The 14,754-nt window shown below is 41.3% G+C and overlaps 1 protein-coding gene across 2 annotated transcripts in view; it reads left to right on the top strand.

The window, feature by feature from the left end:
• mgat5 (alpha-1,6-mannosylglycoprotein 6-beta-N-acetylglucosaminyltransferase) overlaps window positions 1-14,754 on the top strand; it is a 92,011-nt gene that overhangs the window by 30,203 nt on the left and 47,054 nt on the right. For both annotated transcript variants that reach the window (XM_008297769.1, XM_008297768.1), the window contains exons 4-6: window positions 5,831-5,907; window positions 8,088-8,177; window positions 11,982-12,053. In XM_008297769.1, the coding sequence (XP_008295991.1) occupies window positions 5,831-5,907; window positions 8,088-8,177; window positions 11,982-12,053 (239 nt within the window). The remainder of the gene's footprint in view (window positions 1-5,830; window positions 5,908-8,087; window positions 8,178-11,981; window positions 12,054-14,754) is intronic.

Genomic DNA, 14,754 nt, shown 5'->3' with positions numbered 1-14,754 from the left:
CCGTTTAAATAAGGTTTGTCATTTTAGCTTTATGTGCTATTCCTGCCCTGGCTTCTCTATTCCCGTGCCCACCAGACTGAGGTGCGGTTTGGTGCTTGGCTTTTCACCTCACATTATCGTTTCAGCGCGTCAGTCACACCTCGCGTCACCCTATTCGGCGCGGCGCTCTTATGTCAGACAGCAAATGAGCTGCTGCTGCTGCATCAGTTAGCTGATGTTTGCATGTGAATTTTCCTGGTCAGTAAAATCTCTGCTAATACTCCTTGACAGTCCGCCAGTGGGTGTTGCTCTAACCGGGCCTTTCTCGGTTTTTAATGGGAAGCAGCAAGTGATTCGTTGTGGAAAATAATGCTTTTCTATGGAGCGAGTCATTTTGTCGAAACTTCGCCGCCGTGGTGGAGGTGAATAACGAGGAAATGGCTCCCTTTGAAACAGCACCACCTCTCTCGTGTTTGATTATGAAAGGAGCTATATTTAGCTCCTCCTTGGCAGCAGCTTCTTCTGCTTGATTAAAGCTAGGAGAAGATTTGCCTGGTGGCGTTGGCACTCGCTGGCCGACTGGCTGAGTGACAGGGTGAATGATGGGCTGTTTTGTCTGGTTGGTCAACTGGTTGGTTGGCACGCTGATTGGATGGCCGGGTGTATCCGAGGGACGGAATAACAGCAACTCACTGTGTCTGTTGTGTACCGCACAAGACAAGCCCTTTACCAAAGTCACAAGTCAGGTTTGTTTAGGCTGCACTTTTGAATAAACACAGTCAACACAGCCCCCAGATTTTGGACCAGTTCTCGTGATGCTTTGGTTAAATGGAAGGATAATACCGCCACGGAGTCAGTTAGTCAGCTGTCGGCAAGATTCCAGCCATCTTTTTTTTAGCCTTTATTAGTTTACATTTTGGCCAATGGGCATCATTAAAGGCATGCTGAATTAGCCGTTATCAGTTCCTGCTGGTAATGTGCCCATGGATGTAGAAACAACTGTCTCTGAGACTAAAGAAAACTTGAAAACAGGATGATTATCGGCCTGGCTGATTAATTTAAAAATGCGCTACTTTGTGTCGGATCCAGCTCTTAGTTTATATCTATAGTCTCTGTGTGATCTCAGGCAATGTTCTGCCCAAGGCACTATCTGATTGGTCACACGTTACGGTTAATAGCCTATTAGCACAAAAGGATTAATGTTGAAAACGTCTCTTGCGAAAATATGTAAAACATGGATAGGAAAAGGAATTCCACCATTGCTTTAGAGTTGAAATTGGAGTCGAAGAGTTCAAAAATCTGTTATCAGTCTCCTTGATTACTAATAATCTGAATCAGCTATACAAAAAAAACAAACAAAAAAAAACTTGTCAGACATGTCAGTTCCTGTTTGCAGAATACTGAGGCTCAGATAACTATCTACCGCACTGAACAAAACTTAAAAACATGATCATTCTCAGGCAGATGGTTGGACTGTAATGAGTGAATCTTTCCATAATTTTTATGCGAGTTAACAAACTAAAGTTTTCAGTGGGATTCCTACAAAGTATGTTAGAATCCTCCAAAACCTGTAAGTCACAATAAATCTAATAGTATGTAATAAGTACCTCTCAGGTTGTTAATAAACCTCTTATTAAATAAATTAAAATGGCTTAGATGTAACCACTCTACTGCTTTCTCTAGAATGCACAGATCTTTGTCTTTTCCATCCACCCCTCCCCTCGCACTGCAGCTCGAGCACACCAGCTCACCTACCATTCTACTCAAACACTGTAGAACTACTCTACATAACACAATGACAAGCTTGAATAAAAAGTAATTCAAACAAATATAACGACATGGAAAGCTCTAACCTATGAGAAGAAAAGATTGCTTCCTTAGGTTTGTATTCAATTCTGGAAATCTGAATTTGTTGTAAGCTTTTTCCATCCTCTAACATGTAAAAAAACACCATATTGAGATGTTAACTTAATTTGTACCAGAAGGTGTCTTTGAGATTTGACTGAATATTGACCCCCAAGAAACAAAGAATGGGAATTTTGACGGCTCAGGGTCCCATAATTACCTGCAGTGCAACAACCCGTACAGTGTAACACAATACCTTCCTGCTGGCATGCGCCTCATTCTTCTCTCTTTGTACCTCCCATGTAACTCTCCGGGGAGGCTCAACCCTGTGCGCATTACAATACAAGCTTGAAATTCCTCTTTGAAAGCAAGTAACGTGTGTTTCTATGCAGACCACATGTAACGCAGTTCAAAGGTGGGACTGGAATTCACTATTCTTCCGTTTAAAAAAAAAAAAACGCTTTAATCCTCTCATTTATAGCTTGATTCCTGCTGCCATTAGAAATAATAAGAGGCTCGTATTGTGTATTGTGTGCGTCTTGTGACATTCTGACTCCATCCGGAGCGTCTCACTGGCCTCCCTCTGCTTCCCTCCTCTTCCCTGCATACCATTAAACTCTCATTGAAAACTTGGAATAATAGAAAAATAGCTGTTTGGCATGTTACACTTCAAAATGACTGTTATTAGCCGGCCTATTACAGCTCTGTGCTGAGAGGTGTTATTCAGATTACGCTCCCTCTAAACTGGAGGATCAAATCCAACCAGGTAATTCCCTTTACTCTGAACTGTAACGGGAAAACAAAGAATGTTGACGTCTGGTGTGCTTGGCATCTGTTTATTTGATAAAAGTCTCAGTAGTGGGAGTGCTTTCAGTTGGCTGCTATTTTGTTTCCTCTTGCAAAAAGGAATAATCTTACTTTGATTACAGTAACACAGATGGTTCAGTTTACACTAATACATAGCATGTAGCAGAACCAGGTTTATCTATCCAGGTGGAATCCATGTAAAGAAGGCGATGCACAGCAGTGTGAAATGTTACACAGAAGGATTGTGAATTTTCAGTCAACCCGAGCTTCACTGTGCCACTGTAAAACATTTTATCTACTAAGTCCTTGTAGTTAATCGACTACAGATTGTGCGTCAAACCCTCCTACAGCCCTGCACATACCCAAAATCCCCCTCTTGCACTTTCTCGAGATAATGGCTGCGGATGGAAACTTGTAGTTTTCCATCTAATCGTTGAGGTTTTTTGATAGCATGTCATCATTTCTCTTTTATCTCTCATTCTTCCCTGATATAAACTACAGAGTGCGAGCGAGCTATGTTTTTCACACTGATATGAAAAGAGGGAGAGAGGAGGGGAAAAAAAAAAAACAAGTTTACCGGTAGAATATCTGTTTATCGCAGTCAGCGCAAATACACCGAATCAACGGCGAACGCGAGGCATGAGACGCTTCTCCGCCCACCACCCACACCGGCAGAAGCCTGACCCACCGCTGGAGACGCTGATTAGCTTCATACCTCGATAAACACCCTCCTCCCCAAAAATACCACCCACAAACTCATTACATCAATCCGGTGTTTGCCTCTCGGCTTTTATCTATTCACTACATAGCCTAACGTTTTGCATTATTTATATTCTGGCAGTAAAGGTCAGCGGTGATGACGTCTCTGAATGGCGATATCAAACAAAAGATGATTATATGAAATGGAAGTTTGCGTGCGAGCTGTGCATGCTAATCCTACGGTGATACCGGCCTCCAGGGATGTTTAAAGCAGCGCGGAGTAACTACCTCCCTAAACGCAGCTCCATGATGATTTTATTGAAGTTCAGAAGAAAAAAAAAAGGTTTTACGATCTTGATCTGCTTGCATCATTGTGGCCTTAACTGGCGTGACTTCTCTGCTCTTTGTGGTTTTTCGCTGTTATGGAGTGCAGATTACAGAGCCAGAGGTGATCCTGCTGGCTGACAGTCATCTCTGACCACAGAGTAATGGGCAGTTGCCATCTGTCAGTCCACAGACTCCAAATGCAACTGATCTAAGGTGCTGAGATTGAACCAGACGCCGCAGTGCAAGACTAAGGACGACTTTGGACCGTGTGACAGCAGCGATTGTGTGTCATGCCACAGTGTGCGAGATGGGGTGACACTGCTCGCAATCTGGGTAATATCGCTTTGAGAAATGAAATCTTACAATAGTGTTTGAGATATTTCAGTCTGGACCAAACTAAAAATCGCATTTTAAACAAAATTATGTGCAGGCTAATTTCTTTTTGAGTTTTTCTGAGTGAGTATTTCTAAGTAATTAGAACAATTTCACCTTCTAGCACATTCTCTCAAGACACGGAAGTACTAGCTGTCACATGGGATGCCCTCTTGTCTGCTCATGCTTTTGTACATCTATCTAATTCCACAAGAGAAAACACGAGAAGTAGATACTCATAAAGCACACACACAAGGCTTGTGCTTTGTCCTTTGTCTGTCTGGGAATCTTTCTTGTCAGTTGAAAAGGAAAAATGAGGATGTTGACCTGCCAAAAATCTCCATATCTTGACTTTTTATCAACAAGCTGCTCACACGCCAACTGTGTTCTTTTCTGAAGCTGCCTTTCAGGTGTAAATGAGGATAGTGAGCTGGGATTTCCCAGAAAAGACAAGGTGTTAGGTCACTTGAAGTAGACGAAATAAGCTTAATTGCATAGCTTTGGTTACGTTTTGAGAGTTGACTGACGTGTCTTTTGGTATCTGCAAGCAATACGTTTACAGTGTATGATAAAAAAAGTATTCTATTTTAAGATCTTACAGTCATGCCTTTATCTTTACCACACTCATGTCTGTAGGCCTGTTTATGGTGCAACAAAACAAACTATGAACCTGCCTTTTTCCATCACGTCACGATCAACCGTGACTCAGCATGCGTTGTTGTCGGCACAACAACAGCAGCAGTAGAAAATGTTGAGATGATGTCAGCAGTTAAGTTAATACAGCTGTAGCCCTCCTGCTTTATAATTAGCAAAGGGAATCAGGATATAGTGTTTCCTGTAGGATTTTTTTCAGCAGCTGGGACAGGCTGTCCGGGAGCCGAGGCGGTGTGAACAAATGACATTTGACTGCAGATTTTGTTTTTACAACCTATTCATTGAATGGCCAGTTGAAAATGGCTTTTGAAAGGCTGAATGTCAAAATTTAAAGAATAAAAATTTGAAGGAGCGGCGGCTAAGATTTAGGAATGGCTGCCCGCCACTCCTAAATGAATGTAGAAGAAACACTGGGATAACCTGCCGTGACTTAACATGTGAATTAATATTCAAATGAACCTCTGTCTCAAGTGTGAGAACATTTGGTTAAATTTAGTTAATTTGAACACAGGTAAAAAAAAATACATCAACTGGGTTAATCAGTGCGATAAAACACTAATGGTGGTTCATATACCTGCATCGTTGCCCATGAATTCCTTGTGCATAGTTAGGAAATTTGAATAAAATGGTAGACTCTGCCTCTAAAAATTAAAACATAAATGTAGAAATATTGAGTTACTATTGCTGAAAAATGGTGATGATAATTACAACAGCAAATAGGAGGTTTAATTCCGTGTTTGCTGTAGGGATTATAATTTTGTTAGCCCATAACCTTTGGTTAATCTAACAGTCAACAAAGGAACAATAGAATGGTGTCGGCAAAATGGTAGGAGATGGAGGGATAGATGTGCGACACGACTGTAACGGCTGCAGTTCATTACATTCATCTCGGCTTCCTGTGGGCTCACAGTGGTTCCTGATTCTCTGTAAGCCACATGTGATATTTAGAAAGACGGTGGCTGAGCTACATGCGTTTTCCCCTCCTGATTCAGACCCTTATTGCGATTCCTAAAATGTAACTGTTTGCATCTCCAGTGTAAGAATGATACATCCTGTTAAAGGTCCGGACAGATGAAGAATTTTGGAGCTCACTGACTAGACCTTATTGATTTTCTCTGCCTCTCTCTCTCTCTCTCTCTTCCTCCAGACCTCCTAAATGGAGCCCAGGAGAAGTGTGAGCTGCCGCCTTTGGATGGTTTCCCTCACTGCGAGGGCAAGCTCAAGGTGAATCACACATACGAAACACACATAAAAACAAGCCTCTCCATCTCGCTCTCCGCGCCTGTCTTTCACACGGTTTTATTCCTGCGAATAGGTGGTTTGAAATATGTAAAAGAACTGGGTAGGTAGCCTGAGTAAGGAAAAGAGCACTGCCTGCAGAAATGACACCGTAGCCGCATGCCCACACGTTTTGACTGACAAATGATCTTGTGGGAAGTGCAAGCGCAAACACAGAAAATGTTTCGTGTAGTGGAGTGCAGCTTCTACACAGATAGGTAGCATATTGTGTTGATGTAGTATGCAGGAGTTTGTAGCAGTTTCATGATCAAGACACCTGGTAACACACTGTGAACACAGCAGTTTTGAACATATTAGAGGAATTAAGGTTTTAGGAGTTATTTTTAAGAAAGTGACTCGCAGACAAAATTGAAATTAAAGTTGTATTAAAAGGTTTAGGCCACTAAAGGAAGTAATTCAGGCCTAATATTAGAACTTAAACACAGGTCATTTAAGATGTGTTTCTATCATTTTTTTTTGCAATGATAAGTCGATAATGATCTGTGTCGCAGAATGAAACGAGCAGCAGGAAAGTGTGTTTGCTCATGTGCTTGTCTTATTATGCGAAAACTTTGCTAACTAGCGCTACTGGAATTCAAAAACTCCATAAGGTACCTTTAGTTCCTCTCATATTTACTCTTTCTCTGACATAAAAGGCTTTTTTTTGTGTGTGTTGAATCGTTAGAATACTTAACTGTGAAATTCACTGACAGATTTGCGTATCTAATGCATCTACCTATTTACACATCTGTCATGGCACCGCAGCTCTTCAAACAAACAGTCCCATACAATCCTGTTTTCCATAAGCAGGCTGGGAAACCAGATGTCAGGCAGGTTTAATTTAACTTTTAGGGACAACGGGGTGCTTGGAACCCACACAAACACATAGGTGCAAACTCACAAATAACATAGACACAAACCGCACACAGCTGTATGCACAATTTCAGTCCAATGTCTTCGCTTTTCTGTGCGTATTCACCGGTGGCCCTGAAGCTGATAGGCTCCTATCATACACACCATCTGCTCAGCCAGTCCCAATCCTCCACCGATACTGTCAGCATTTCCAACTGGGCGCAAGGCGATGCCAAAGCTTTCGCTACACATGCACGAGCGCACAAGCGTACGCACACATAATTCATATACACACAGTCTGCACATGAGCCTATTTTTTTTGCTTTAAAAATTTCAGAATTCACCAAGCTGCTTCTCCACAGCAGTTTCACTATCGGCACTCAGCTTGCACCATCTGACAAATCCATTTTATCATTTTATAGACCTTTTTCGGTTGTAGTCTCTGTGCCTTCACCACCGAAACTACTCCCGTCCAAGCCCATCTGCCAAGTCTTCCTACTATAAACAGCTTTGAATTGTGTGCTGCTCCCTCCGGTTACTATAAGTCAGCATGCATGATGTACTCTCGTCTATGAACTGAGCAGGATAGCTGTCAGTCCACATTTTAGCTCAGTAGCCCTTCTACTCCCACATTAACGACAGTGTCACAGAAATCTGCCTGCCACATGACACAGAGGCGCAGTGTTCTCATCTCCGTCCATGTCCAGAATCTTCCTCTGTCCTTGTTTTTCCTATTTCCTTCATTCTGGAAAATGTATTGAGGATAGATCCGTTGTAGTCAAGAGTGACATTTTCACATCGATTTATTTCCACATATTCACACAGGAGATCTACCCCAGAACAACCTCAGTCTTTTTCTGTTAGCTAGCCATGCAGTTCACTGCATGACTTTTACATGTACTTGACAAAGGGGACTTTGCAAAGCCAATAACTGTCACAATCTTTGCTTCTCAAACCGAGGATGGGTGTCAGCTGCTGTACATTGTTATATATATTCTCTCACAGGCTGGCCACACACCACAGTTGCTGGTAAATTGACACACAGGCTTGACTTTTTTGTATTCAGCCACAGAGCTCTATTATTAGAGTGAAAATGACAGTTGTTAGGTTGTCAGTGTGAATGCCGGAGTAGAATTGAATAGCACTTGCTGATAAAATACATCAGACTGCTATTAACACACAGCATGTGCAGTATATTTCCCTGATATTGGAGTTTGAGTGAGTTAGTATGGGGACTTCAGATTTTAATCTTGCCTTCTCCATTTCTTTCTTAGTGGATGAAGGAGATGTGGCGCTCAGATTCCTGCTACTCTAACTATGGGGTGGATGGGTCCACCTGCTCCTTCTTCATCTACCTCAGTGAGGTGAGTCGTGTGTGTGTGTGCGTCTGTTGATTGAGTATTTGAAGCTAAATGATAACCACAGCATTGAAAACCACCTCTTACATGGAACCAAATCAACATGGATTACCTTTTTGTGACACATTGTAGATGTGATTGTAACATTTTTGATGGTTAAACAAGAAGATACAGTTATCACAAAAGTGCATGTCAAGCAAGAGAGCCAACAAAACCCCCTTGTCAGAGTTGTTGTGTTGATATTTAGGGTGTGTAGATGTCAACTCATGTGTCGTGCAAGAAAACATTCCACCTTGGAAATGTTCTCAATGGAAGTACATTGAGAACATTTATTTTATGTTTGTATGTTAATTAGTGAAGACAAAAAGGCAGCAAAATATACTTTGATTTTTTACAACAGCTAAAAAGGTAAAAGCTTATTTGAAGCCACTGTTTGTTCCTGTAAACCTCATTCATCACTATATATCGTTCGTCAGTAAAGTCTAAAGTTCATTTTCTGCCATATAAAAGTCATTTGACTGACAACAAGACACTGCGACAGTATGACGGTAAGCTGTTCTTTTCATAAAAACATTAATGGCGACATGATGACTTTATGAAGTGCTCAAAGTCCATCTAACATTTAATCATGTGGTCAGTTATTGTTGATAAATGTATGCAAACTGAAGGAACAGTGGTTACAAAACCCTAAAAATGACTCATAGCTTACAACTCACACGTGCATCTAAGGTGTGCTCCTGAATTTCAATGAATAACTAATCCCTTGATTGCATGGGAGGAGTTAGCAAAGAGGTTTTCCATTCAGATGTTGTGCAAAATTTAACCAGATTTCCGTAAGGTCCTCAAAGGAAATGCTAATTGATAATTCTCCGCTAAACTGCCTTCAAACAATTAAAGAGAAAGAAAATGCAGCAGCATGAGCGCAGGGTTTTTCCTGCATAGAGGATTTCTGGTTCCCTTCAAAGAGGTGTTAGCCAGGCGCCAAATTGGAATCACCTGCACCACAATGATAACAATTGAGAATAAAAACAGCTATTCAAATCCTCTCCAAATTGTTTAATACAAATTTATGAAACAGCTGTTTAACAAGCAGAAATTGAACCTAAATATGTTATCTTCGACCTCCAGCAGTCAACGTCTGTCGCATCCACATCCGCTATATTTACAGAAAACAGGAAAATGCATAGATTTTTGTCAAATAAGGAAACATTGTCGCGTGTAGTCGTCCCCGAAAATGCTCATTCAGAGCCAGGAAAAGCCCTAGAGTGCCAGGCAAATGCCAAACAATGCCTGACGTGATAAAAATGTGGCATTTCTAAATATTTCATGCATGCATTGAAGAGTGTTATATTCTCCTCATCGGTCTGTAAATACTCAACAATATTGTTTCCACATTAAACACAAGTGAGATTCAATAGCTCCAACAAACAGCTACAACCCAGAAAAAATGAATGCTCCATAGCCAGAGCGTCCTGTAACCTGAGAGTGATCGCAGAAGAATGAAGTGCTAAAAATGAGAGCAAAGGAGAGAGGTAAAGGGGATTTCATTTTTTATGAGAGCAAATTAGAGTGTGCTGAAGAGGACAGTGTGGGAGAAAGAGGAGATGATTCAGTGGGAAGGGAGGGGGAGGACCGCTGTGGTGTGAGGCACTTTTTCAAGGGATGAGTTTTCAGCCTACAAGGGAAGACGTGAAATGACTTTGCTTCCCTGCCTCAGTCTTTACACATGCCCGGGAAAAAGCTGCCAGACCAGCATGGCAGAATCGTTCATTATTTACGAGCACTAACATATAGACGCTTGTGTCCCTTCAAGGGACACTTTTAGACCTTGAATTTTGTATGATTTATCTGCACCAAATGGCCAGATATTCATTTTCTAGTAATGAATGAATCTTGGTGTTAAATCTAATAAAAGTCTGATTTAAAATGTATTAAGCTGAAGAAAGGGTGTTAATATTTGCCTTTGAGAGTTTCTGCAGTTGCTTCTATTCTTCCTTGAATTACAATCCAAACAAAAATGTAATCTGACAACGACGCACATTTCCCACCACCTTCTGAATGCAAAAATACGCTAATAAAATGCTGATTTCTAAACTGTTTTGCACTCTTTAAACTCTGCAGAGAACAGCTCTACTTCCCATATTTCAGCTGTGATGTATCATTTCAAAGATCCTCCATAAATCGTGGTGGTTAATTACTTTTCTGTTTTCTGATTCTTTCCATCTTTAATTGTTTCATCAACTGCTGATTCAAGGGAGGGTCTGTATTAACTGGTGGAGAGCTCTTCCTTGGTCATTTTGTTGTATTTATTTTTAGAGAAGATGACTAATAGCAGGATATTTTTTAAGAAAAGTAAGATTTCAGTCATAGCTCCAACTCTGGAAAGGTCAGTGTCCTGTTATGAATATTGCATATGAGCTGAAAGCATTGCAGTCAACAAGGAAGGAGCCCAGAAAGCCTGGCCTGTTCTGTATGGAAATAGAAGTGAAATGGACAACAGTAAAATCCATTAGGAGGAGAGGAGCCTCTTCAGTGCTGCTCCCAGTTCACAGAAACAGGACACAAACAGATAATATTTGCTATGAAAAAACAGTAAGAAATCAAAACAGATGCATCTACTCTCTCTCTCTCTCTCTGTCGATCCTCCTAATCTAACAGCCCTCAGCCTCCACTCCTGGTCATGTGATCGCACCGTTGCCATGGTGATATGCATGTAGTTTCCATCTCGAAAACAGCTGCGATGGGTCTCTCAATCCATCTTAGCCTGTCCGTTAAGAGAACACACGGAGGCTCAAGCTCAAACACACACCCTTTGCCATGTATAATTCATACGAGTTGACCACCACATTAACCTTGTTGAGGGGCCGAAGCAGAAAGGGCAACACATCGTGATGGATGTCAGCGGTAGAAGGTCGAGGCTCAAGTAGCGCAGTGTGTTCAGGAAGGAGAATAAACACACCTACAGAAAAACAATGCAATCGCTTATTGCTGAGATAAGCAACACATCACTTCCCCATAACCTCCTGTATGATCAAATGCCAACTGTTAAAAAAGGGAAGGAAACGCTGAGGCAGAAGTAGCGGCTGAGGAGGAGAGGGGAACTGGATTTTCATCAGATGTAATCACAGCGGGATGAGTCGATGTCCAAAGTGACTGCAAAGTCAAAATGCGTGCAGGTGTGTCCCACATTCTGTCTTGTGTGGCCATTTACACACAGTTAGGAATTTAAAAATAACTTCATGTAATCAGAACAGAGCAGGGTTTGCCAAAGAAGACATCACTTGATTGTTTCCCAGCCAGTGAAACTAATAGAGGCCTCAGCAAACAGAGAAAAGCTGTGTTCTGGTTCTGAAAATCTCCACAGAGCCTGTCCCCTGGAGTATGCAGAGTAATAAGGCTGGAAATATGCAGCCGATCCATTTGATGCCTTGTAAGTCAGACGGAGCATTTTCAAATCAGTCCTTCTGTCGGCAGCCAGTGCAAAGACATCAAAACACATGATCAGATGTATATGATACGTATGTGATCTTGTGAGGCAGCTGTGTTTTGATATTCGGTCCTCTAAGTTCAGCAGCAGAAAACAACAGCTGGGTTCATTTACATCTGCAGTACATAACCTGTTAAACTATAAAGATGTGCAGATGAATAAAGAAAGAAAAAAACATACTAATGCGTGTAAGCGGACATATGTGTGCGTCTGTATGTTCTCAGGTGCTAAGCTTTATTGTGTTTGTGCGTTGTTGTAATTAGGAGCAGTTGAAAGATGAAAATGCATTAAGCTGAACAGATGTTGCGCGGCTTGTTTGATAGGTGGAGAACTGGTGTCCTCGTCTGCCCTGGAGGACAAAGAGCCTAAGTGACGAAACGGACCGGAGGGGGCAGGTGAGAAACACACAGCACACAGCTCTTGTTAGCAGTAAACTCAAAACACAATGGGTGCTTTAAAGTACTTCACCGCCACAGCTGCTCTTTCAAGACGAACCTTTCGAGGGCTCTCACATCACAAGGTGTCGCTTGTGCCAAGATAGCTAATGGTGTGCTCACACGACTGTGCTGTCAGTTACAAAACACATTTTGTGTTGTTGCAGAAAAAGTTGTGACTGATGGTAGCTGCTTGTAGTTGCTGCTATAACTTTATCCACTCTAAGTCTGCATGAACACTAGAAGAATGTAGTTGTTTTGAAGCTATCAAGCACATATATAAATTAAATAGTTGATTTTAAATGAGATGGTTGTTTTCTAAGTGGCATGAATGTTTTTATTTTTTGTGCGTCAGGGCTGCACGATATATCATTTTAGCATCACCATGTACGCAAATGCAATAGTCATATTGCAGGAACTGTGACGTAAAGAGATGCAAATGAAAGCAAACATATCATGTTACAACTTATTTGTTGTTTGATACAAAAAGAAAAGCTCACACAGTTCACTTTTTCCATGGCTAATGTACAATAGAAGTCTATCTGACAGAACATCATTTCCTCTCTTTTGAGGGTTTTTGAATAAACTGAGTTTAGTAAAACTTTAAGACAGACTTTGTTGCCATGCAGTCTCCGCAGCAAAATGGACGTGGATCAGGGGAGAAAAGGAAGATTTGGTTGCTAAACCAAAATGCAACATCACTGGCAGAGCTGCACAATTGAAGGAAGATTAATAAGGATTGTGATTTTAGCTTCCCACAAGGAAGTGAATGTAATCGATTGTGATATTGATGTTTAAAATGCTCTGCTCACGGAAAGCAGCCCATGCAGATAAAATTACCTGCTTCATCTTTGGTAGATCTGACTTCAGAGCTCCATATTTTACTCATTTTAATATAATTTTTGGTATCACACCTGTTTGAGTTGCTTAGTGGAGATAAGAGGCTTCTCTGTGCACAGCTGCCCATCCAGGTTTTACTGTATTGTATGAGATCATTGGTAAATTTTAGTGTCTATTGTTAAGCAGGTGTTCAGCCAGTGAGGCATTTTGATTGCTGGAATATTTGCCTTTAGGACATGTTCTAAAAAAATATTTTGCCTCTTAAATCACCTAATAATTCTGATAAACAGGCTCATTTTGATCTCAATGTTTATACAATTAAGTACAATTGTGATTATCATTCTGTCTATAATCCTGCAGCCTCAGTCAGCTGTGTGGTTTTGTTTCAGCTCCTGAAAGGATGATGTTGTCCAGTAACAGGTCCTCTTTCAGTCGTGACGTACAGTTGTTGCCACTACATCACGCAACACATCTATTTCGTTTTACAATTTAAATCACCACCATGAAACTCTGTACAAACCCAGATTTGAATGGCACTCGAGCAACAACCTACGTCAGACGCCTTTGAGAGTTTTATCTTTCCTGCAGATGCACTCCCCTACAAATTCACCACAATGATTCTAGAAATATCAAAACTATGGAGTTATTTAAGTCATCTGGAAAAAAACAACAGTAAATTCCTGTTTGCAGTAGATATTGCAGAAACACTAAATATCACAATGTCAGTTTTTTTCCAACATCTCTGCCCCTAATGTGTTTGACATTGATTTTTTTTTTAGCAGAAATTTATACACCAAATCTCAGTCCACTTTCCTGTGGAGACACTACAGAACAATACATTCTCTAAATGACCAAAATGAGAGGTAATTTCCACTGCAGTTTGTCTGATGACATTTCAAAACATGGCAGCAAATGAACAGACCGACTGAGCCAAAGTCAACATGCCTCGATAGCATAAAAGAGTTGAGCTCCTCTCATAGACCAAAGCCGGAGTGACGGGACCTTAGGACAAATCTGGAATAATGATCTTCTATCCCTGCCAATGCGGCAGCTCACTCAAATCCCACTTAGAGCGCTTCTCAGGGCCGGCAGGCTTGTGCACAGTCCACAGTATCACGAAAACCGCACCGCCTTCCCTCTGCTGCGGGTGAATCAATATTAAGCACTCTTCATCCCCCCTCTCTGGATGCATCAACAGCACTGAGCCCTCCGTGGTCGGGAGATGCCATTTGACAGGCTTTGGAGATTTTAATTCAGGCCCAGATTTTAATAGGTTCAGTCTGCGGAAGTGATTTCCTGTCGTGATGAGGGATGCTAATGCCCTGCAACAGCCTTGTTTCAGCCACCTTAGCAGCTGGTAATGGCACTGTGGTTTCTCCTTTGCTCGCTCCATCTTTCTCACACTGGCTCTGTTTCATTTACTGCTTTTCTTTTCAGGCTGTTCATAAAAATATCTGAAACTCACAACCGAGAAGTCCCACTATTTTTACCCGATTACGCTCTATGTGGTATTCAGATGAGGCAGGTTTATATAATGGTGTGATGGGATTCAACAAAGTCCGTGACTGTGGAACCGGTAGCCTCGCTTTCAGTTCCATATTTTGTACATTAGTTTGATTTCCAGCTAGTCAGCACTCTTACCACACAGGAACGGATCAGTACAACATGTAGTTACATGGTTCACAGCAGGAACCGTTTTGCATCCGATCCCATTTATTAAACATAACAAAGATTACATAGACTCAAACATAGATAGAATGTCTCCAGATATCTTCTGTCATTTAAAATCTGACCTCCAAATCTTTATTTTGGTTCTCTGAAA

This window comes from Stegastes partitus, unplaced genomic scaffold (genome assembly GCF_000690725.1).
Source record: "Stegastes partitus isolate 25-593 unplaced genomic scaffold, Stegastes_partitus-1.0.2 Scaffold1246, whole genome shotgun sequence".
In the NCBI taxonomy this organism is placed as follows: Eukaryota; Metazoa; Chordata; class Actinopteri; family Pomacentridae; genus Stegastes; species Stegastes partitus.
Note: the sequence above shows the minus strand (reverse complement) of the source record. Positions and strands in the feature narration are given on the sequence as shown.